At 48.6% G+C, this 26,189-nt stretch overlaps 1 protein-coding gene across 2 annotated transcripts in view; it reads right to left on the bottom strand.

The window, feature by feature from the left end:
* Nucleotides 1-26,189, bottom strand: part of KLHL21 (kelch like family member 21) — a 108,182-nt gene that overhangs the window by 5,044 nt on the left and 76,949 nt on the right. For both annotated transcript variants that reach the window (XM_063943397.1, XM_063943396.1), the window contains exon 3: nt 10,094-10,499. In XM_063943397.1, coding sequence (XP_063799467.1) covers nt 10,094-10,499 — 406 coding nt within the window. The remainder of the gene's footprint in view (nt 1-10,093; nt 10,500-26,189) is intronic.

Below are 26,189 nucleotides of genomic sequence, written 5' to 3'. Positions count from 1 at the left end.
AGGGATTGATACTGTCCCAGCTGCCCTGCCTCCTACTGCTTATACTGCTGGAATACCACACACTGGACATATTTATTTATACCATTGGACCCCCCGGGTCCCCCTTCTCCCCTCTCCCTTCATTACAACGTCTGGCTTTCCCAGAGACTGTCGTGCTGCTGTTGCTGCATTTACCTTCCACTGTTATACTTTTGACACTGAATAACGGGACTCTCATTACAGCTGGACCCCCACAAGATGGTGAGGGGCGGCCAGAGTGCGGCCGCGGCTAAACTGGAGAAGTTTGCCCGACAGCCTACATCTCAGTCGACGCAGTCATCTCCTAAGCCTTCCCCCCCTGCCAGAATGGATCCATCGGCTGGGGCCGACTCGGGGGCGAATACGCAGCCGTCTGCACCCTCCATCCAGCAGGTCCTGGAGGCCATAGCGGCCAGCGAGCAACGCCTATCGGACAAGATGGAGAAGGTGCAGTGCGATTTATCACTGCTGCGACAGGACGTCCAGCGAGTACGGGAGAGGGTGGGCGAAACCGAGACAAGGGTCTCCAACCTGGAAGACCTCAGCGGCCCTCTGCAACAATCGGTGTCTGCGGTTACACAGCAGGTCACAACGATACAAGCCAAACTCCTGGACATGGAGGGCAGACTCCGCAGAAACAACGTGAGGTTCGTAGGCCTCCCCGAAAAAGAAGAAGGGGCACACCCCGAGGATTTCCTGGAATCCTGGTTAAAAGAGGCATATGGTGCTGAATCCTTTACATCTCAGTTTGCAGTGGAGCGGGCCCACCGCGTGCCCTTCCGGCCTTTACCACCAGGTGCCCCACCACGAACTTTTATAGCAAAATTCCTGCACTACAAGGACCGGGACTCCGTCCTGCGCCTGGGACGTGTGAAGGGTCCCCTGATACGGAATGGAATCCGGGTGTCGGCATTTACGGACTTTGCAGCGGACGTCCAAAAAGACAGAGCACAGTTTCTCCCCATAAAGCGACGCCTTCGTGACCTGAATATATCCTATTCAATGCTGTTTCCCTCCAGGTTGCGAGTGGTGGCGGATGGGGAGACCAAATTCTTCAGCTCGCCCAGGGAAGCGGCTTCCTGGTTGGACAGATATGCTCCGGGGGCACGCCAGCTGGCTCCAGACTGACATCGGGTCGCCTTCCTTTATGGGCCTACAACTCGCAAGTATAAGTCCAGGGAGCTTCCTCTCGTTTAGTGGTTCTGGACTTTGCTGAGAAGTGTTATAAACGTATAACGTATAAGGGTTTAAATATTTTGGGTTGTTTGATCTGTACGCCTAGTACAGTGTTGCCGTAGGCTTTGGGTTCTCCAGGGCTAGAGTTCGGTTAGGGATCTAGGTATGCCACAGTTCGGGGAGGTATACGGGGAGGGGGGATGCCGGGGGGCTGCTGTTGGTCCCCCAGTAGTTTTTCTGTTTTATGTTTTGAATTTAAGAAGCCTACATATTAGCTATTCGGAGGGTGTGGTGGGGTTGCACTGTTTCCAGGGGTTTGGCTTGAGGTCCGGGGCCGGTGGACGGCGCGACTGCGCGAGTAAGGAGCCGGGGGGTTGGGTGGTAGATAGGAGTGTTGCGCCCCAGCTGATGACTTGGCTGACATGCCTCCCTTAAAAATCTTGTCGTGGAATGTCCGGGGCATTAACAACAAAGTAAAGCGATCCTTAGTGTTTAAGATGATCAAGAAATATTGCCCGGATATTATCTGTTTAAGCGAAACCCATTTGGAGGGAAATAGGCTGTTGTCGCTCCGTAGGCCTTGGGTGGGCTGGGCATATCATTCCTCGCACTCCTCCTATTCCCGAGGGGTGTCGGTAATGATTAAGAGGACTGTGCAGTTTGAGATGATTAGGGTAAATACAGATCCACATGGTAGATACGTGTTCATAGAATGTAAATTGTTCTCACGTAATTTTTTCCTGTTGTCTGTGTATGTTCCCCCCCCGTTTTCATATGATGTCCTGCAAAAGGCCGCCTTGTTTGTTGCCTCCTCCCCACACACCCCTGTCATCTGCTTGGGGGACTTCAACGCTGTGTTGGATGCCTCCTTAGACAGATGGAGGGCTCCCCGGGATCAAGGGACGGGGGGTGGTTCAGCCTCATCGGGATCTAAATTCGCAGACTTTCTAGACGGTATGCAATGGGTAGACGTCTGGAGAATTCGGAATCCTAGTCTTAGGCAATACTCCTGTTATTCGGGTACACATGGCTCTTTTTCTAGAATCGACCTGGCCCTGGTCTCGCCTGGGCTTTTGCCTGGCGTGACGGATGTCCGCTACGAGGCACGGGGGGTGTCAGATCACTCGCCCCTGGTGCTCTCAATAGATGGGGAATGTCAGAGGGGACAGTCATATTGGCGGCTACACCCTTCCTGGCTGGCCCAGCTGGGCGAATGCCCGGAGTTGGTGTCCACATGGGAGGGATTTTTTGCAGACAATGTGGGATCGGCCCCGGCCCCGGCTGTCTGGGACGCGTTCAAGGCGTATTTGCGAGGTACAATGATCGGCAAAATTGCAGCCTGCAAGGTGGCTAGAAGGGCGACGGAAAGACAGCTTGAGACTGAGTGTAGAGATCTGGAGATGCGTTACCTGACAGAGGGTACTCCTGAGCTGAGGGCCCGCTGGCTTGCGGCTCAGGAGGCCTGGCTGGCCCACCTTTCAGATATAAACGCACGTTCCCTTTTGTTTAGGGCTACTAACATATATATGCAGGCGGACAGACCAGGTAGCCTGATGGCCCACTTAGTGCACTACGATCGACCTGGGACCACGATAGCGCAAATGCTAGACCCAGGCGGCTCCACGGTAGATGCCACCCCCGACATCGCTCAGATGTTCCTCGAATACTTCAGAGAAGTATACGACAGTAGACTGACATGCTCCACGGAGGAACTTGACCTGTACCTGACAAACATTCCCCTTTCTAAACTCTCCCATGAGGCCAGAGACGCATTAGACGCGCCTCTGACCCTGGAAGAGGTGGTGTCGGCGGTGGAGGTGTCTCCTAGAGGTAAATCCCCGGGCAGTGACGGTATTCCCACGGAACTATATAAACAGTACATAGAGTTCTTTGGTCCCCAGCTGCTTGACACGTACGTTAAAATGACTGCCACTAACAGCCTTCCTCCCTCGATGTCCGAGGCGATCCTTATAATGCTTCCAAAGCCTGGAAAGGACCCCAAGTTGTTGGACTCCTACAGGCCAATCTCCCTTATCCCCACTGACGCCAAGATCCTGGCGAAAATTCTTGCGGTCCGACTCAACCTAGTAATTGAATCTATAATTCATCCGGATCAAACCGGCTTCATGCCTGGGAAATCCACATCCATTAACTTGCGCAGGCTATACACCATTTTGCAGGCCCCCCGCGACTTCCCCTCGGACGCGGCTGTAGTCTCATTGGATGCAGCCAAGGCATTCGACAGCGTTGAATGGCCTTACCTGTGGGGAGTCATGAGGAACATGGGCTTCGGCCCAAACTTTATTCAATGGATCAAACTACTATACCAGAATCCACGCGCCAGGGTCTTGGTGAACGGCTACATTTCCTCCTCCTTCCCTTTGACACGGGGCACCAGACAAGGATGCCCCCTCTCTCCTGCCCTGTTTGCCATAGCCATAGAGCCTCTCGCTTGCCTGATCAGATCGCACCCGGACATTGGGGGAATAGGTACCGGCCCCTGTACTGACAAGATAGCCCTTTATGCGGATGACTTGTTGTTATTCCTTCAAGACTACGCAGTAGAGATGCCCACTGTGCTGCGGGTCATCGAGACATTCGGTGGGTATTCGGGTCTCCGCATAAATTGGACTAAATCATTTATTATGCCCATTATAGGCCCCCTCCCTCAGATTCCGAAAATATCCCTGCCACTGTGCTGGACAGTTCAGTTTAAGTACCTCGGAATTCTAATTACAAACGACCCATCAGACTTTGTGCCCTTAAACCTCGACCCCCTAGTACAAACAGTAGTGCGCAAATCTAGAGCCTGGGGTAAGCTACCACTGACAATGACGGGCAGGGTCGGCCTTATTAAAATGGTAGTCCTGCCTAAACTATTGTATGTTCTACTACAGTCCCCTGTGTTCATTTTTCCAGCCTTCTTCAGGAAATTAAATAGCGTCCTGTCCTCCTTTGTATGGGCCAATAAAAGAGCTAGAATTAAATTAACCACCCTCACCAGGCAGAAAGGGGACGGCGGTCTGGCCTTGCCCCACTTCCAACTATATTATTATGCTGCTCAGCTATCACATATCAATATGTGGCTTCGGGAGGGGGGTGGGGCTGGGCTGGGCCGGGCGTTCCTTCAATGCTATTACCCAGACCTTTCCCCGGCACAGGTCCTGGTGGGGGAAAACCCTTCCAGATTTTTACCTCCTATTGTCTTTCAGGCGATGAGAATATGGCTAGCATTGAAGGGCCTACTCGGGTATGAAGGCATGGACCCTGATACTCCCCTATGGCACTCCACAATGCTTAATGAACTGAGGTCCCTAGAGGGCGGGGAGGTATGGGCTCCGTATTCGATAGACTCACTGTCCCAATTATATAGTGACGGTTCATTGAAATCATTCCACCAATTAAAGGAGGAGTTTGGACTCCCGAACTCTTACTTCTACAGATTTTTACAGCTCAGGCACGCCTTGCAGGCGCAATTTGGAGACTCCCCCCCGGCGCTCCTCCCATTTCCCATCAAAACATTTCTACAAACACTGGGTCGAGTCAAGGTAATTTCCTTCACCTACTCATACCTCCTTCAAACAATACATGCAGACCCGCTCTCGAATCTTCGGGCGAACTGGGAGTGTGACTTGGGTCCCATAGACGGGGAAGACTGGGAGGGCGCTCTGGGCAATCCGAGCCAGGTCACCAAATCGCTACGGTTTCAGCAGATACAGCTTTTCATTCTGCATAGATCATACATGACACCGAGCAGGCTGGCCAGATTCAGGTCTGATAATGTTGATGTTTGTCCCAAGTGCGGGGCTGCCGGAGGCACATTCTGGCACCTCATATGGGAATGCCCGTTGCTACAGGTGTTCTGGGCTGGGGTCAGGTCGATTCTGGAACACACGGGAACACAGAGGGGAATGCTGACTCCGAGATTTTGCATTCTGGGGGTGGGTGACTCGGATTCTGGGTCTAGATGGGAAAACATGTATGCCCGCAGCGTATGCGCACTTGCAAAAGTGTGTATCGCGCGGACATGGATGGCCCCCAGCCCTCCCACAATACCTGCTCTTAAAAGTTTGATCAATGATACCCTATTAAAAGAACGATATGTATATATGAAATATAATGCCCTTACCAGATACGAGAAGATTTGGTCTCCTTGGATCACTTCCACATACTCCTCCCTTGCCCTTCAAATGTAACGGGCACTGGCCATTGCTGCAGGGGCGCTGTTTGGGCCCCGGGGCGTTGGGCCGAACCCTTTACCTCTCCTAACGCAGTTGCTTAAATACTTAGCTGTCGCATCACACCATGCACACATCAGCTTGACTAGGCTTGAGTTTGTTTAGAGGGTTAGTTCGGGGGTAGTGGGGTTGCGGGCTATATACGGCTCACTAGACGGGGTAATTACACATAAGGTGGGGGGAGAAAACTTGAAAAATGTTAAGTATGTGAACCATGACTTGGCTACAGACTACAAACAATATGTATACCGCGGGAAGACCGCACGGAAATGGTAATATGGGGAATTTCATTCATGCATGTATAATACCATAAAGATATTATGAATGACTGAATACTGTGATTATACACTATGACCAGTAATGTATTCTGAAATGTCTGTATCTCTAATTTTGTGGCGAATAAAAATTACTCTATTTAAAAAAAAAAAACAGATGAGGTACTAATTTGTCCCCTGTGCTTAAGTATGGCTATACTTAAAACCTGGACTGTAAAGCCGGATACACACTAAGATTATCTGTCGAATCTTTCTGGTTGGAACGAAAATCTGGTAATGTATGGGAGCAGATGACTACTGACCATTTTCCCCCAAACACTGGAAACCAGGCAAAAAAAACCCCACAAGTTCACATAAATTGGTTAGATCCATTTGACAATTTTTGCCCATTTTCCAACTTTTGGGAACAAATGGCTGTCATTTGCTCCCATACATTACCAGATTTTAGCTCCAGAGAAAGACTGGACAGATATTCTTATCATGTGTATGCAGCTTTAGTATGTCTCAACAACCATGGTTGGTAACCCCTGATCTAGAGAGATGACAGCTGACTGCTCCCAACGTGAGTAGGAAATCTGGAAGTCATAGAAAGATAGAATTTGACGGCAGATAAGAACCACTTGGCCCATCTAGTCTGCCCCTTTTTTATCCTTTAGGTAATCTCAACCCTTTTTGAACCTTAATTCTTTGTAAGGATATTCATATGCCTATCCCAAGCATGTTTAAATTGCTCTACAGTCTTAGCCTCTGCCACCTCTGATGGGAGGCTATTTCACTTATCCACTACTCTTTCTGTGAAGTAATGTTTCCTTAAATTTCCCCTGAACCTCCCCCCCTCCAGTTTCAGTGTATGTCCTTGAGTTCAAATACTTCTCTTCCTTTGAAGAATGTTTCCCTCCTGAACTTTGTTAAAACCTTTGGTATATTTGAAAGTTTCTATCATGTCTCCCCTTTCCCTTCTCTCCTCCATACTATACATGTTAAGATCTTTTAGCCTTTCCGGGTAAGTTCTGTGATGTAGGCCATGCACCATTTTAGTTGCCCTTCTTTGTACACTCTCTAATGTATTTATATCCTTCTGGAGATATGGGGGGGTCCTTCTGACCCGTTCGCACGCAGCGGTTTATTGCTGCGGTGCGAACGGGTGCGGAATGCGCGGCGGACGCAGTGTGCGCGCGCTACGTTGCCCGGCGACCTACGTCCCGGCTAAAGCAGAAAGCGGTCGCAGGACGGACCGCAAAGAAGATTGACAGGAAGAGGGCGGTGCAGGGCGGATCCGGACCGTTTGAAGACGTTTTCGGGGAGTGGTGAGTAAAACGCAGGCGTGCCCAGGTGAACGGAGGGCGGAGGAGTGACGTCAAAGCCGAGCCCATCATCGCTGGATCCATCGCACAGGGTAAGTAGGTATAGGCCTAGTCTTGGTTTGAGTGAAAAAATTTTTTGCTTAGCAGGGCTGCACAAGCGATCGCAGCCCTGCTAAGCTAAAATACACTCCCCCATAGGCGTGTACTAGCTGATCGCAGCAGCAGCAAAAAGTTGCTGGCTGCGATCAACTCATAATGACCACCATGGTCTCCAGAACTGGACACATTATTCCATGCTGGACTCCCACAGTCAAGGAGTAATTATCTTGCCCAGTGCAGAATCATAACAATAAATCAAGGGTTATTCCAGAGATAAAAGTGCCTGCACAAAACATGTTGCTCAGTTGTTTTCCAGCAACCGTGGAACATGATCTTGCAGACTTTTCTCCTGCTTTTATTATAGGAAAAATGTGTGTGTGAAAGGAACAGGTGTGGAGCATTAGTGGTCACTGGCGGAGGGATCAGCAGCTGCCGTCTTAAGAATAGTCATGGTAAACTACTGAGGAACGACATGTAAACAGGCATTACTGGGTCTTGGTTTATGTCGGCTAGACATGATGCCTCAGAGGTAACCTCTGTGGATCAGAGCATTAAACATTATATTTAGTGGCAATGTCTTCCTCAGCCGTGTTTATGTTCAGGGTGTTTAAGGGAATGCAATGTTCTTGTGAGGGAGAACAGTGCTGCCAAGATAGGGTTTTATATCCCACAGCCTTCTATATTTATACTTCTGAAAAATAGTCTGAGGGAGCTTTGGACGGATGCAAAGTACAGAGCTAGCTGGAAGAGGACTTGGAAAACTGACACCGTGTGCTACACAAGGCTTTGTTCTGTTGCGCTGAGGAGGTCGCCATAATAAGCAGTCTTCACCCCTTTGGCATCGCACGTTTTCTTATAACACAGAAACAAGCAGGATATACTAAGAAGTCTTACAACTGACCAATACTTTAATGTCAAACAATAACCCCAAGAAACCTCTTAATAAAAAACAATCAGCCAATAACGGATTATTGAAGTATTCACACCTCCTTGATTTTATACCTTAAGTATACCACTTTTATACCAAAGCCAGGGCTTTGTCCCTGCTTTTTCCTGGAGCCGGGTCACAGCTCCTATACCCCTTTCACACTGCACTTTAGTCCCAGGTTATTCCTGGGTCAACCCCTGTCACACTGAACCCGTGTTTTCCCTGCACGTCACTGCAGACACTCCCTTGAGGCGGGCCTCTAGATGCAGCATACTGGATCAACAAATCTGAGTTGCACCCAGGGCAGTAGAGAGCCTGGCTGGGTCCAGGTACTTTTCAGGGGGAGTGGCCTAATCACAGGAGGCATGGCCATGCACCGTTAGAAAAAAAAAAAAAGGTCCATCAGACCTGGGCCAGGGTAATTATTTCCCTCTTTCTCCCCTCTTGGCACCACTGGTTGCACATTTCACTATGGAAGCAACCCAATTCGGACCTGGGAATAACCCTGGTGGCGACCGGGGTCAAGGCCCCTGCAATGTGGACCCTTGTAGACCCTTTCACACAGAGGAAGGATCCAGGTTGACTCAGCTTGCCACTGCAATATACTGGGGCAAAATCTCTGTGTGAAAAGTGTGTAAGAGATGACAGTTTTTTTTAGGGAGAATTTCCAATTTCTGCCCAAGTCATCTTCCCAATATGGCTCTAGTTCCATGAGGGTGGATGGAGGACTGTGGTTGAACTACTTGAGTTTTTATGCCATGGCAATGTGGGTTTTACTATAGGTTTTCGGCATTGTACTGCTTGAATATTAGTCTTGTTCCAAGTTATAGGACTCTTGTCCTCTGCTTTGAACGATACTGTAGAGCAGTGATCCAAAACTCGCTTCTCAAGGATCCCAACGGTTCACGTTTTCCAGGTCTCCTCAGAATCAAAAGTTAAATAATGAGCTCCACCTGTGGATCTTTTAAAATGTGTCAGTGAGTAATGAATATACCTGTGCACCTGCTAGGTAATTGTTGAGGGTCGCTGAGGACTGAGTTTGGGAACCACTGTTCTAGAGCTTGAAGCAGAATTATGCTCCCACCTCTCTGCAATACCTTGGAAATGTGCCATTCTGCAGATACTAAAATTGCTAGTTTTAGAGAAATGGGTGTTGCCTCCCTCCAAAGTGGACTCATATCATGGGTGTTGAACATTTGACCCCCGCAAACCCCCCCACCCATCCCTTGTTCATAGGCCTCCATTATAAAATAACATCCCACCCCCCCATCGGCATTAAAAAAAAAAACCAGTAGTCTTAACTCTTCTTAATACACACACACACACACACACACACACACACTTAGCAGAAAAACAAAACATGTTTAATAAACTCCCCTCTTCCCCCATTAAAACACAGAGCGGGTCACACAGAGACCAGCGCGTCATAGTGGTGCGACCATGCCAGTCAAGGGGTTAAACAGCTTTTTGTTAAACTTGCTTTTAATGTTCTTTGATCACGATGAAGCACCTTATTTTGAGATGTCCCACAGTGCATTTTCGGACGGGTGTATTTATTTTTAAATCAACTGAAACATTACTTATACACAGGTGGCCAGTCAGCAACGAGTTTTATGTCCACTGAAGGCAGATAATCATATCAAGATTTAGGGGCCTACGCATTAACAATCTAGGCACTGCCGCAATTATTAACGGTCGTGATGGAACAATTATGCAATCAATTATAATCTTCCAATAGGGATTTTTTTTTTTTTTAAATAAGTTCACAAATCTTATATAAAATGTCAAGTGGTAAGAGTTCTAGAATACATTTATTTGGATTCCTCAATGTATGAAATTAGAACCTGGCTATTGAAACTTTATGCGGGAGGAATATGTTATAGTGTTTTTAAAGTTACAGTAGCGAATGGATAGACTACTGTGAGTTTTCTTCTAGGATGGTATTGATAACACAACTGTAAAGGTGATGACAGTATTAAAAAAAGAGAAGTCCTACAGTAATGTGATTCCTCCTTCCAAACCCTCCCCAAATGTACTAGTATTGGCAAGACTCACCTGACAAAATAAATTAATCCATTAAGTGTCACAGTCTTTGGTGCAAAGGACCAAGGTGGCAGCCGGCCACAGTTGACCAAGGACCACAAGTCACTCTCTGGATCATAGCACTGCATGACCATGGTCTCCTTGCCCTCTAGAGAGCCGATGGCATAGAGCTTGCCCCGGCAGGAGGTGGTAGAACAGTTATCCATTGGGTACAGCATAGGCCGCAAAGACTCCCAGGAGTCTATGCTGTTGTTGTAACGTTCTGTGCTGTCGGAGGCAATAACGTAGAGGAGGCCTTTCAGCACCGTGGAGCTGTGGTATTCCCGGGGCTTTAGCATTGGTGACACCTCAGTCCATTCATTCACGCTGGAATTGTATCTCCAGACACAGTCATAAAGCCGGGATCCATCAGACCCTCCTGGAATACAAGTAAAGACAAAATAAATCAAAGTTTTATGCCGGTAGTCAAAAGTGTTTACCTTTCAACAGGCTGGTCAATATTCCCATGGAGTACCGAGTTCCACCCAGTGTGATTATAACCCTACACACACACACAATTCATTTATTTTTTAATGGCCACTACCTTTCGTGACAATCCCACTCACTCAGTGCAGGCCCCCGGAAAGTTCCGGCCCTCAGCAGATCCCCGGATTCATGAGGCCATGCAGGATTAGAAGTTTAGTTCTTTATAGCTTTCTCCTTATTGCATTATTACAGAAAACTCAATTAAAGCTACCTCCGCCAAACCCAAACACTAATACACGTTACTTGTGATGGTATAGTCATTGAGTTTAGTAAATAGTTTGTAGTACTCCAGATAGAAAACAGATGATCACATACAAGAACATTGGTGTCGGTAAAACTACAAGGATTCATCTTAACAGAGAGCCATCTATAATGGGAAGACAGAGTGCAAACATTGCAATATCGCCATGCCTGCTGCAATATTTCATTTACTGCTCATGTCAAAAGTTTTCTCATCAGGGACAAGTGACTATGGTCTGCAGCCAAAAACAGAAATGATAATATATGTGGGGCGAAAACTGTAGAAATGTGTAATCATATATGAATAATGATGAATGGGTGGAAGAGGGGAGGGGGGGGGGGGGGGGGGGGGGAGATAAGCAAGCATGCATTGCCTAGACTAGACCAGCGGTTCCCAAACTTTTTTTAATCATGGCACCCTAGAGTATCAGAATTTTTTCATGGCACCCCTAGGCCAAAAGTTTCTTTGAGAAGTTTAAAAAACAATAAGTCAATTATGTTTCTGTGTCATCCTCAGTATCTTTAGTGTGTTGCGAGACAATATTTGCTTCTGTTTGACCAAAAATAGATTGAATTGGTCCTGGACCACCAATCCAAGGCACACCTGCTAGTGTCCTGAGGCACCCAGTTTGGGAACCACTGGACTAGCCATTATTCAGGACCTATTAACAGGACATGCTGGGACTGCAGTGTTCATGATACGGTCTTCGACTCTCAGCAAGCCCCAGCATGCCGAGATGGGAAGAGTGGAGTGGGGGGTTGTGCAATTTTGCATTGTGTGTAGCCTTCGTAAAATCACCCATGCTTTAAAATCCGAAAGGGACTTTAAACTAGCCACTTTATAAAGGCACAGGACAGGGACTGTATGCATTTATACATTAAAGGACAGTTGTGTCATTTCTCTTTTTTTTTTTAAAAATAAGAATTTACTTACCGATAATTCTATTTCTCGTAGTCCGTAGTGGATGCTGGGACTCCGTAAGGACCATGGGGAATAGCGGCTCCGCAGGAGACAGGGCACAAAAGTAAAGCTTTAGGATCAGGTGGTGTGCACTGGCTCCTCCCCCTATGACCCTCCTCCAAGCCTCAGTTAGGATACTGTGCCCGGACGAGCGTACATAATAAGGAAGGATTTTGAATCCCGGGTAAGACTCATACCAGCCACACCAATCACACCATACAACTTGTGATCTGAACCCAGTTAACAGTATGATAAAACGTAGGAGCCTCTGAAAGATGGCTCACAACAATAAACAACCCGATGTTATTGTAACAATAACTATATACAAGTATTGCAGACAATCCGCACTTGGGATGGGCGCCCAGCATCCACTACGGACTACGAGAAATAGAATTATCGGTAAGTAAATTCTTATTTTCTCTGACGTCCTAAGTGGATGCTGGGACTCCGCAAGGACCATGGGGATTATACCAAAGCTCCCAAACGGGCGGGAGAGTGCGGATGACTCTGCAGCACCGAATGAGAGAACTCCAGGTCCTCCTCAGCCAGGGTATCAAATTTGTAGAATTTAGCAAACGTGTTTGCCCCTGACCAAGTAGCTGCTCGGCAAAGTTGTAAAGCCGAGACCCCTCGGGCAGCCGCCCAAGATGAGCCCACTTTCCTTGTGGAATGGGCTTTAACAGATATTGGCTGTGGCAGGCCTGCCACAGAATGTGCAAGCTGAATTGTACTACAAATCCAACGAGCAATCGTCTGCTTAGAAGCAGGAGCACCCAGCTTGTTGGGTGCATACAGGATAAACAGCGAGTCAGATTTTCTGACTCCAGCCGTCCTGGAAACATATATTTTCCGGCCTTGACAACGTCTAGCAACTTGGAGTCCTCCAAGTCCCTAGTAGCCGCAGGCACCACAATAGGTTGATTCAGATGGACGCTGAAACCACCTTAGGGAGAAACTGAGGACGAGTCCTCAATTCCGCCCTCTCCGAATGGAAAATCAGATAAGGGCTTTTACAGGATAAAGCCGCCAATTCTGACACGCGCCTGGCCCAGGCCAGAGCCAACAGCATGACCACTTTTCCTGTGAGATATTTTAACTCCATAGATTTAAGTGGGTCAAACCAATGTGACTTTTGGGACCCAAAAACTACATTGAGATCCCAAGGTGCCACTGAAGGCACCAAAGGAGACTGTATATGCAGTACCCCTTTTACAAACGTCTGAACTTCAGGGACTGAAGCTAGTTCTTTTTGGAAGAAAATTGACAGAGCCAAAATTTGAACCTTAATGGACCCCAATTTCAGGCCCATAGACACTCCTGTTTGCAGGAAATGTAGGAATCGTTGAATTTCCTCCGTCGGGCCTTACTGGCCTCGCACCACGCAACATATTTTCGCCAAATGCGGTGATAATGTTTTGCGGTTACATCCTTCCTGGCTTTGATCAGGATAGGGATGACTTCAACCGGAATGCCTTTTTCCTTCAGGATCCGGCGTTCAACCGCCATGCCGTCAAACGCAGCCGCGGTAAGTCTTGGAACAGACAGGGTCCTTGCTGGAGCAGGTCCCTTCTTAGAGGTAGAGGCTACGGATCCTCCGTGAGCATCTCTTGAAGTTCCGGTTACCAAGTCCTTATTGGCCAATCTGGAGCCACGAATATAGTGCTTACTCCTCTCCATCTTATCAATCTCAGTACCTTGGGTATGAGAGGCAGAGGAGGGAACCCATACACTGATTGGTACACCCACGGTGTTACCAGAGCCTTTACAGCTATTGCCTGAGGGTCCCTTGACCTGGCGCAATACCTGTCGAGTTTTTCCCAACGGTTTATAATCATGTGGAAGACTTCTGGGTGAAGTTCCCACTCTCCCGGGTGGAGGTCGTGCTGAGGAAATCTGCTTCCCAGTTGTCCACTCCCGGAATGAATACTGCTGACAGTGCTATCACATGGTTTTCCGCCCAGCGAAGAATCCTTGCAGCTTCTGCCATTGCCCTCCTGCTTCTTGTGGCACCCTGTCTGTTTACGTGGGTGACTGCCGTAATGTTGTCCGACTGGATCAACACCGGCTGACCTTGAAGCAGAGGTCTTGCTAAGCTTAGAGCATTGTAAATGGCCCTTAGCTTCAGATATTTATGTGAAGTGATGTCTCCAGGCTTGACCATAAGCCCTGGATATTCCTTCCCTGTGTGACTGCTCCCCAGCCTCGCAGGCTGGCATCCGTGGTCACCAGGACCCAGTCCTGAAAGCCGAATCTGCGGCCCTCTAGAAGATGAGCACTCTGCAACCACCACAGGAGGGATACCCCCCTGTCCTTGGTGACAGGGTTATCCGCTGATGCATCTGAAGATGCGACCCGGACCATTTTTCCAGTAGGTCCCACTGGAAAGTTCTTGCGTGGAATCTGCCGAATGGGATTGCTTCCTAGGAAGCCACCATTTTTACACAGAACCCTTGTGCATTGATGCACTGAGACTTGGCTCGGTTTTAGGAGGTTCCTGACTAGCTCGGATAACTCCCTGGCTTTCTCCTCCGGGAGAAACACCTTCCTTCTGGACTGTGTCCAGGATCATCCCTAGGAACAGAAGACAAGTCGTCGGAACCAGCTGCGATTTTGGAATATTGAGAATCCAATCGTGCTGCCGCAACACTACCTGAGATAGTGCTACACTGACCTCCAACTGTTCCCTGGATCTTACCCTTATCAGGGAATCGTTCAAGTAAAGAATAACTAAAATTCCCTTCCTTCGAAGGAATATCATCATTTCGGTCATTACTTTAGTAAAGACCCGGGGTGCCGTGGACCATCCCTACGGCAGCGTCTGAACTGATAGTGACAGTTCTGTACCATAACCTGAGGTACCCTTGGTGAGAAGGGTAAATTTTTTGACATGAAGGTAAGCATCCTTGATGTCCCGAGACATCATGTAGTCCCCTTCTTCCAGGTTCGCAATCACTGCTCTGAGTGACTCAATCTTGAATTTGAACCTCTGTATGTAAGTGTTCAAAGATTTTAGATTTAGAATCGGTCTCACCGAGCCGTCTGGCTTCGGTACCACAATAGTGTGGAATAATACCCCGTTCCCTTTTGCAGGAGGGGTACCTTGATTATCACCTGCTGGGAATACAGCTTGTGAATGGCTTCCAAAACTGCCTCCCTGTCAGAGGGAGACGTCGGTAAAACCGACTTTTGGAAACGGCGAGGGGGAGACGTCTCGAATTTCAATTTGTACCCCTGAAATATTACCTGAAGGATCCAGGGGTCTACTTGCGAGTAAGCCCACTGCGCACTGAAATTCATTGAGAACGGGCCCCCACCGTGCCTGAGCTTGTAAAGCCCTAGCGTCATACTGAGGGCTTGGCAGAGGCGGGAAAGGGTTTCTGTTCCTGGGAACTGGCTAATCTCTGTAGCCTTTTTCCTCTCCCTCTGTCACGAGCAGAAAAGAGGAACCTTTTGTCCGCTTGCCAACAAAGGACTGCGCCTGATAATTTGAGAGGCGACCTGGGGTACAAACGTGGATATTCCAGCTGTTGCCGTGGCCACCAGGTCTGAAAGACCGACCCCAAATGTCCCCTTTTTTAAGGCAATACTTACCAATGCCGTTTGTTAGAATTGGACAACGCACTTATACTTGATGCCAGTCGGCAAATATTCCGCTGTGCATCACGCATATAGAAATGCATCTTTTAAATGCTCTATAGGCAATAATATACTGTTCTTATCTAGGATATCAATATTTCCAGTCAGGGAATCCGACCACGCCAACCCAGCACTGCACATCCAGGCTGAGGCGATTGCTGGTCGCAGTATAACACCAGTATGTGTGTAAATACATTTTAGGATACCCTCCTGCTTTTTATCAGCAGGATCCTTAAGGGCGGCCATCTCAGGAGAGGGTAGAGCCCTTGTTCTTACAAGCGTGTGAGCGCCTTATCCCCCCTAGGGGGTGTTTCTCAACGCACCCTAACCTCTGGCGGGAAAAGGTATACTGCCAATAACTTTTTAGAAATTATCAATTGTTATCGGGGGGAAACCCACGCATCATCACACACCTCATTTTATTTCTCAGATTCAGGAAAACTACAGGTAGTTTTTCCTCACCAAACATAATACCCCTTTTTGGTGGTACTCATATTATCAGAAATGTGTAAACATTTTCCCTTGCCTCAATCATGTAACGTGTGGCCCTATTGGAAATCACGGTTGTCTCTTCACCGTCGACACAGGAGTCAGTATCCGTGTCGGCGTCTGTATCTGCCATCTGAGGTAACGGGCGCTTTAGAGCCCCTGACGGCCTATGAGACGTCTGGACAGGCACAAGCTGAGTAGCCGGCTGTCTCATGTCAACCACTGTCTTTTATACAGAGCTGACACTGTCACGTAATTTTCAACAGTACATCCACTCAGGTGTCGACCCCCTAGGGGGTGACATCACTATTACAGACAATCTGCTCCGTCTCCACATAATTTTTCTCCTCATACATGTCGACACAAACGTACCGACACACAGCACACACACAGGGAATGCTCTGATAGAGGACAGGACCCCACTAGCCCTTTGGGGAGACAGAGGGAGAGTTTGCCAGCACACACCAAAGCGCTATAAACTGTATAGGGACAACCTTATAATAAGTGTCTATCCCTTATAGCTGCTTATATATATTTTTTGCCAAATAAGTGCCCCCCCTCTCTGTTGTACCCTGTTTCTGTAGTGCAGTGCAGGGGAGAGTCTGGGAGCCTTCCTACCAGCGGAGCTGTGTGGGAAAATGGCGCCGTGTGCTGAGGAGATAGGCCCCGCCCCTTCTCGGCGGGCTCTTCTCCCGCTTTTATCTGGAAAACTGGCAGGGGTTAAATACATCCATATAGCCCGGGGGCTATATGTGATGTATTTTTTGCCATAGGAGGTATTTACATTGCTGCCCAGGGCGCCCCCCCCCCCCAGCGCCCTGCACCCTCAGTGACCGCAGTGTGAAGTGTGCTGGGAGCAATGGCGCACAGCTGCAGTGCTGTGCGCTACCTTAATGAAGACAGGAACGTCTTCTGCCGCCGATTTCTGGACCTCTTCACTCTTCAGCATCTGTAAGGGGGCCGGCGGCGCGGCTCCGGGACCCATCCAGGCTGTACCTGTGATCGTCCCTCTGGAGCTAATGTCCAGTAGCCAAGAAGCCCAATCCACTCTGCACGCAGGTGAGTTCGCTTCTTCTCCCCTTAGTCCCTCGATGTAGTAAGCCTGTTGCCAGCAGGTCTCACTGAAAATAAAAAACCTATTTAAACTTTACTTCTAAGCAGCTCAGGAGAGCCACCTAGCCTGCACCCTTCTCGTTCGGGCACAAAAATCTAACTGAGGCTTGGAAAAGGGTCATAGGGGGAGGAGCCAGTGCACACCACCTGATCCTAAAGCTTTACTTTTGTGCCCTGTCTCCTGCGGAGCCGCTATTCCCCATGGTCCTTACGGAGTCCCAGCATCCACTTAGGACGTCAGAGAAATATATATATTCAAGGTGTCCTCATCCCCTTTGCCAGATTCTCAGGGTCTTTCATATGCAGCGACTTTACAGTTCTGGTAAACCAATTTTGTTGACCACCTTTAAATGGAGGCAGTGGGTTGGTACAAGTGGGAGAACCTCCCACTTCTATCTCCTAGTTTTCTACTGGGACTGTGAGGAACAAGGTTGAGCCGCAGAACAAAACGAATAGCCGGGGTTCCTGAGTGCCACCACCTAGGAGACAAATATTCTTCTAGGGCAGAGGTTCCCAAACTGTGTGCCATGGCTCCCTGGGGGGTGCCTCGGGACACTTGCAGGGGTGCCCTGGGTTGGTGGTCCAGGACCAATTCAAATTATTCATGGTCAATATAATAGGCAAAACCAGTGCTGGTGGCTGCCAGTCATAAAATATGTAGCCGAACAGAAGCAAATCTTGTCCCTCACCTCACAACTGACTCTAAGGGTGACATATAAACGCAATCTACTTAATGTAATATTTCTTTCTAAATTAGAAATTTTTGGCCTAGGGGTGCCGTGAAAAAAATTGTGATATTCTAGGGGGGTGGTCTTCTGTATGCCGGCGGTCGGGCTCCCGGCGCTCAGTATACCGGCGCCGGGAGCCCGACAGCCGGCATACCGACACTTATTTTCCCTCGTGGGGGTCCACGACCCCCATAGAGGGAGAATAAAATAGTGTGGCGCGCGTAGCGCGCCACCGTGCCCGTAGCGTGGCGAGCGCAGCGAGCCCGCAAGGGGCTCATTTGCGCTCGCCACACTGTCGGTAAGCCGGCGGTCGGCCTCCCGGCGCCAGTATGCTGGTCGCCGGGAGCCCGACCGCCGGCCAGCCGTAGTGAACCCATTCTAGGGCGCCGTGATTCAAAAATGTTTGGAAACCACTGTCCTAGGGGGTGGTACTTTACGTTGTTCAGCGGGGGTGGTCTTCTGTATGCCGGCGGTCGGGCTCCCGGCGCTCAGTATACCGGCGCCGGGAGCCCGACCGCCGGCATACCGACACTTATTTTCCCTCGTGGGGGTCCATGACCCCCATAGAGGGAGAATAAAATAGTGTGGCGCGCGTAGCGCGCCACCGTGCCCGTAGCGTGGCGAGCGCAGCGAGCCCGCAAGGGGCTCATTTGCGCTCGCCACACTGTCGGTCAGCCGGCGGTCGGGCTCCCGGCGCCGGTATGCTGGTCGCCGGGAGCCCGACCGCCGGCCAGCCATAGTGAACCCGTTCAGCGGCACTCGCCTAAGTCACTGTGGGTTATAGGTGCCTGGTCACCATTTCTGTGTATACAACAAAAATCTCACAGCAGCGGCACCAATTACTTTCACCCATTCTGGTCTTAGTTTATGGATAAGAAATTGCATATATGGAGGAATGTTGTGAATGTCTCCCTTTATTCTACAAGTGGCTGCTTTGGGACTATAAAACAATCAGTAAGCGATTTCCCCAGTGATAGCGTGTAACAGAACAGAAGTACTGAGAATCTGGTAACGGCCGAGCTCCTCACACACCGCCCAGGCTCACTGGTGTTTATACTCAGAACATGCATGTCCCTCAGTGTAACTGCACCTGCTCCTTCACATCTCTGGGGAGAAACTGAAGTTTAATACAAGTCATATTGCTATAAATAGACGGTGGCTGGTGCGACAATCGCAGCTCAAAGGACAGAATTACAGACCATGCCAGGCTCACTGTGCATGATGCTACTTACATGAGACAGTGAAGCAGTGAGATTAAACAGTCTACAAATAAGAGATTTGCTGGGGAGTGACCAGTTCTTTGTAGATTACAATGCAGCATCTAGCAGATCAATCACAGAAATAAAATTGTGTTGTCCAACTTGTTACCGAAAACTAGACTTGCAGCTATTGGTGCACGAACTGGTAAGTCTATGCTGCCTATTGCTATATCACAAGTGTTGGTGCTACACAGAAAATAATAATTACAGTAACAGCACCTCTTGCCTTTGACTCTATTGATGCCTGAGTAACCATTTGCCTACGGCCTGGCCAAGTTCTTCTGGGGATGTTGACATCATTAGTTCCCAGCTGAGGTGCCAGAACAGTCTCACTGGTTCCTGGCATCCTAATGGCAGCATTCAAGGTGGACGCTATGTGCAGTGTCCCTTTTTGAAGGGGAATTCCGGTGACGTTGCTGCAGTGACCACACAAGGACGACCCCAACAGAGGGCAATCCCAGGGTCAATGCAGGGCAGAGCTTCTCTAATCTACATAGTGACAGTTTCAGGAGGTTGAAAATAGACAATTGTCCATCGAGTTCAACCTGTCAGTGATCTCCTAACACTGTAATCATTTTAAGTCTAATTTTAGCCGGGGTGAATGGTTAGCCGTTATTTCAAGTACTCTTTTTTATTTTTATTTTAATATTATGTTCTATTGCTACAGTGCTTGATTTACCCACCATATCCCTGTATATCCTTATCCAATAGGAATTTATCTTGCCCATTCTTAAAAGTAGTGACAGAGTCCGCCATTACTACTCTCTCAGGCAGGGAATTCCAAATAGGTGTTGTCCTTAACTGTGAAGAAACCTTTCCATTTCTGTGTGATAAATCTCCTCTCTTCTAACCCAAGCGGGTGTCCTTTGTGATGATCTTACCAAGTCTCAAGTCTTCAGCTTCTGGAGGTAAATAAGCAGGATGCAGCAGCAACCGTTTTATTAAAGCCACTACACTGAATCCTTTAGTGCTGACAAAAAGGTAGATCCAGGCAAGCCAGGTTCTACCCAATTTAAAAATACAGGGGTAACTGTAATAGACTGCAACTTACAGGCATCAGCAACTTCACGGCTTGTCTGCCGGTAATCATTTAAAATGTAATACTTAATATGGGCATATAAGTGCATAACTAGCAGCTTTCAGTACCGTAGATGTAGAGCTGCTGAAAGCAGGTGCACGATCTATCTATATAAAGCATGCAGGCAGCCTCCGAACTGAAAAGGTTGATCCTAGGTTAGTTAACGTGTGAGTCACAGAGTATGGAGGCATCATGGAAAAGGCTCACAATACCAAAAATCTGATGTGGAACGTAAGTGGGCCATTTAATTAGCCGCAAGGTTCTGTAGTAGTCTTGCTGATTATTTTCCCATCTGATCCGTAATCGCCATTTTGTGCGCAAAAACCTAATGGGCCAGGCCACTACGGAACCTCATGGCTCATTGAATGGCCACCTAACACTTGGATTAAGCATATGATTTGCATTTCCCCCATACTAGTTGGCTTCTGTGACACATGCTGCATTTGTTTAGCTACAACAAGGCTGTGTAGCTTGATCGGCAAATATTTGCTAAAGTCACTGAGCCAAGTTAAGTCAGTGTAACCTTTTCTCTACAGTCTTGGTTCAAAATATTGCAGCAATGAACCACCAGCTAACAAAACATCTACTGATTATGTATCAAAATGAAGTGATACTATTCTAACGCTGCATTTGATAATGAAAAGGTGTTCTGGCCTTAAGGAGAACACTGGAAGAACATAAGCGTTACACAGTATTAAAGGTACCCATCGCACCAGCACTCAGAGGCACCAAGGCCAGCCACTGTTTTACATGATAAAGGTTTATAAAACTTAAAAAAAAAAAAAAAATGCATTAATATATATGTCTCTATTACCCCATAACAAGAGGGTGCTTCTGCAACTAACTAGCTTAGAATGCCCATGCCTTCTCCTGATTTTGTAGCAGAAAGGTGGGAATAGAGCACACAACCACTACACCACAGAACATCTCTGATGGACTCCTTACGTCTACATCAACTACAGCTTGGTAAACATTATATATTAGTTTACAGTTCCATTTAAAGAACATGACCCAACTGAACATAATTTCTCTAGCATCCATAAGGGATATTGGGGACAGATTAGTACAATGGGGGTATAGACGGATCCAAAGGATCCGGTGCACTTTAAATTTCTTCAACTGGGTGTGCTGGCTCCTCCCCTCTATGCCCCCTCCCACAGGCAGTTTAGAAAAAAGTGCCCTAAGGAGAGAATGCACACTCTGCAAGCTCCAGAGTTTTTCTTTAATTTCATTTAAACTTTTACTTATTTCGGTATGCTGTTTGGGCAACAGCATACCTGCAACGTGGGAGTTAGGGGTGGGGGTGGGTGGAGACGGTCACCGGCCTCATGAGGTGCTGAGCCACTTCTCCACTGCAGGACCACCGTCCTGAGGGGCTGTTTGTTCAGTGGGGCACTGCGCCTTAGCGGTCGCAGCCGCAGCTTGCCGCACACCCCTGACAGCCTGAAGGTGATCGTCGTGGTGAGTACAAACAGGGGGCCACACTAGGGGGGCCCCCCGGTTCATTTTGCGGCAGAAACGTGGGTGAGTCGTACGGGTCCCTCCTGGGGGGAACCAGCAGGTGCTCCTGCGTGAGACTGGCGGGAGGTGTGTCGTACCATGCATTTATGTGAGGCTACACAGCCTGTGGGGACATAGCGAGTATAAACTTATTAGTAGCTCCGGCGCCATAGCGGACAGCGGAGCTACATCAGAGCAGGCTCAGCGGCATTTTGGAGCCTTCCTCTGCATAAGCAGCAGCAGCCTCATACAGCTCCTCCAAACGGTCATAGGATCACTGGTACAAGGTGTAGAGGGGGAGAGCAGATATAGTGCACAGTTTACATTCCTCTGGGGAATTTTCTGTACAGCAGTATAACTGTTATATATTACTACATAAAACGCTGACAGTCTCACTGGGGCTGTACAGCGTTGGGTGCGCTGGTGTCCTCTCTTCTGTGTCTCCTCTCACATGCAATAGGGCAGGCTTGTATTGTATGTGTATTGTTTCTGTATTTCATTATAGTGAAACAGAAGTCATGCAATGTGTGTAATGCCAGATTCTCCCCTATTTCATCGGGCTCCATATACTGTGAGCAGTGTAGTCAGTCATCAAAATATGCTGATAACAACATGGGGGAGAGTCCAGTGCCTTTCTGGCTGGGGGCTATGAAAACTATGATGTCGGATAGGTCATCTCAGCTCACTGCCAACAAAACACAAGAACTGCAACAAGCAGTAGCTAACCTAACTGCCAAGGCAGATGCTTCCCATCCCCCGCTGTATACTACAGGTGCACAAAAACGTGCTTTACCTGCTATTTTATCAGATTCTGATGATGATGTACAGGTAGATGAGGATGATGGGGATCCCATTAGAGGGGATTCCACCCCTGCACAGGGTATCAAACCCCTCATATTGGCTATACGGGATGTGTTAAAGCTCCCCCTGGAGGATGCTACTGATCAGCAGTCATTTTTCCTCACTCAAGACAAACTAACAGTCACTTTTCCTGATTCCAAGGAATTGGATGATTTATTTAAATTAGCCTGGAAAAACCCAGATAAAAAATATCAGGTGTCCAAAAGGTTTTTAAATACCTTCCCATTTGCCCCTGAAGGCAGGAAATTCTGGGAAGAATCTCCAGCAGTAGACGTCTCAGTCTCTTGCCTTTCTAAAAAGGCGGTGCTCCCTGCTCCGGGCTCTTTAACGGTAAAGGATCCGGGGGATAGGAAAATTTAGACCACTCTGAAATCTATCTACACTGCTGCAGGTGTAGCTCAAAGACCGGTCATTGCTGGTTGCTGGATGACACATGCCATTCATACATGGGCTACTCAGATTCAGGAGGGTCTTTCGGGTGATATGAACTTGGTTACTACTGTAACTTTCCTAAAACACATTCAGGACACAGCAAGAGTCCTCTGTGACTCCCTTAAAGAGATTGGCAATATAAATGCTAGAACCACTGCTATGGCTGTGTCTGCACGCAGAGCCATATGGTTGCGTCAGTGGATGGCAGACGATGACTCCAAATGTAATGTGGAATTTCTTCCATTCACAGGTGAATGGCTCTTCTGAGCTGAACTGGACGCATGGATCTCCAAAGCTACTGCTGGGAAATCCACGTTTCTCCCTTCTGGGGTTCCACCTGTAAGGCGTACCTACCCGAGACCGTCTACTCAGTCCTTTCGGTCCTCCAGATTTCATTCTAGGGCCCGGGGTGCCTCCAATGAAGCTAGAGGCTCCAGAGGTAAGCCGAAGAAATCAGCCATTGCTGGCACTCAGGAACAGAGCACCAGTTCAGCTTCTACAAAGACTTCGGCATGACGGTGCCCACCCACCCTGAGGGGATCTCGGTTATTTCACTACAGCCATGTCTGGGACGGTTCCTGCCAAGATACCTGGGTAAGGGACCTTATCTCTCAGGGTTACAAGCTGGAATTCGACATTGCTCCTCCCCAACGATTTTTCAAATCAGGCTTGCCAGTTTTGGAAGATATGCGTGTTACGATACTACTGGCCATCGACAAGTTGGTCCAGTCCCAGGTCATTGTTCCAGTACCCCTGCTACAGCAAGGACAAGGTTACTACTCCAGTCTGTTCGTAGTGCCAAATCCAGATGGGTCTGTAAGACCCATTTTGAATCTGAAGTCCTTGAATCCTTACCTGAAGGTTTTCAAATTCAAGATGGAATCTTTGAGAGCGGTGATCTCGGGCCTGGAACAACAGAAATTCCTTGTGCCCCTGAATACCAAGGACACCTACCTACATATCCCAATTTGGCCTCCTCATCAGGCCTATCTGCGGTTTGCCCTACTGAACGATCACTACCAGTTTCAGGCGTTGCCCTTCGGCCTGCCTACATCTCCGAGGGTGTTCACGAAGGTGATGGCGGAAATGATGTTCCAGCTCAGAGTCCAGGGGGTCAACATTGTCCCTTACCTGGATGATCTCCTGATAAAAGCAAGTTCCACGGAGCTTCTACTGCTTCATATAGATCGCACTATCCAACTTCTGTCTCACCACAGGTGGATCCTCAACCTACAGAAGTCTCAACTGGAACAGTCTCAAAGGCCCCTGTTGTTGGTTATGATACTGGATACTGTAGCTCAGAGAGTGTTCCTCCCATAGGACAAGGTGAGAACACTTCAAGAGATGGTTCGCATGGTTCTCCGATCTGCTCGAGTTTCCATTCATCTTTGCATATAATTGTTGGGGAAAATGGAAGCCTCATACGAGGCGATACAGTTCGGAAGGTTCCATGCCAGACCCTTCCAATTGGACATCCTGAACAAGTGGTTCGGTTCACATCTTCATATGCACCGGTTGATTCGGCTGTCACCCCAGTCTTCCAACCTGCTGGAAGGTCGACGTATCGGGATTCAGGATTGGATCCTCCTCACGACGGATGCGAGCATGAGAGGATGGGGAGCTGTCACGCAGGGGGTGCAGTTCCAAGGCAGGTGGTCTGCCCAAGAGGCCCTACTTCCGATCAACATTCTGGAAATCTACAATGCGCTGATTCAGGCCTTCCCTCTACTCAGAGATCAGGCGATCCAGGTTCAGTTGGACAATGCCACAGCAGTGGCATACATCAATCGACAGGGAGGGGCAAAAAGCAGGGCCTGCATGCGAGAAGTGTCAAAAATACTTCTCTGGGCGGAAAGAAATGCAAGAGCGCGGTCTGCAATTTTCATTCCAGGAGTGGACAACTGGGAAGCGGATATCCTGAGTCGCCACGACCTCCACCAGGGGGAGTGGTGATTATATCCTCCGGTATTTCAACAGATTGTCAACAGGTGGGGATACCCGCAGATCGACATGATGGCGTCTCACCTCAACAAGAAACTTCGCTGCTACTGCTCACAAACCAGAGACCCTCAGGCGAGTGCAGTGGATGCGCTGACGTCGCCTTGGCCTTACCAGCTGGTCTACCTATTCCCTCCGATTCCGTTGATCCCAAGGGTGCTCCAGCGGATCAGTCATCACAGAGTACAAGCTATCCTGACTGGCCCCGAAGGGCGTGGTACACAGCTCTTCTGGACATGACCATAGAAGACCCTTGGCCTCTGCCGCTAAAAAAGGATCTTCTTCAGCAAGGGCCGTTCGTCTACCCGCCTACCTACTTACGGCGGCTTTGTTTGACGGCATGGAAGTTGAGCGGAACATCCTAGCTCACAAAGGGCTTTCCAAAAACGTTGTTGCCACTATGGTGCAAGCCAGAAAACCTGTGATGTCAATACACTGTCATCATATCTGGAGGAGATATGTCTCTTGGTGCGAGGAACGCACATAGCCACCTGCAGAGTTTCACTTGGGACGTTTCCTCAGTTTCCTGCAGGCTGGTGTGGATAAGGGCATACGTCTGGGTTCCATTAAGGTCCAGATTTCAGCTCTCTACATTTTCTTTCAGAAGAAATTGGCTGTGTTGCCAGAAGTTCAGACCTTCTTACAAGGGGTACTCCACATACAACCTCCCTTTGTGCCGCCTATGGCACCCTGGGCTTTGGATGTAGTGTTGAAATTTCTACAGTCCTCCTGGTTAGAGCCTCTGATGACGGCAGAAGACAAGTACCTCAAATGGAAGACAGTGATGTTACTGGCCCTGGCTTCTGCTAGACGCGTCTCAGAATTGGGGGCCTTATCGTGTAGAAGTCTCTACTTGGTCTTTTACGAGGACAGAGCAGAGCTCCGGACTAGACAGCAGTTCCTGCCAAAGGTTGTCTCCGCATTCCACCTGAATCAACCTATTGTGGTTCCGTCCTGTTCTGACGCCTTGGCTCCTCCGGAGTCTTTGGATGTTGTGCGTGCTTTGAAGATCTATGTCAGGCGCACTGCTCGGGTCAGGAAGACGTATTCCTTATTCGTGCTTTATGATGCGTAGAAAAAGGGTTGTCCTGCTTCAAAGCAGACCATTGCTCGCTGGATTAGGCTTACTATCCAACAAGCCTATGTGACGGCAGCCTTACCTGTTTCTCAGTCTCTGAAGGCCCATTCTACAAGGTCAGTGTGCTCTTCCTGGGCAGCTGCCCATGGAGTCTCGGCCTTGCAACTATGCCGAGTGGCTACCGGGTCGAGGAAGAACACTTGTGAAATT

The sequence above is a fragment of the Pseudophryne corroboree genome, chromosome 10, assembly GCF_028390025.1.
Source record: "Pseudophryne corroboree isolate aPseCor3 chromosome 10, aPseCor3.hap2, whole genome shotgun sequence".
Taxonomy (NCBI): Eukaryota; Metazoa; Chordata; class Amphibia; order Anura; family Myobatrachidae; genus Pseudophryne; species Pseudophryne corroboree.
This window is presented reverse-complemented; position numbering and strand designations above follow the sequence as displayed.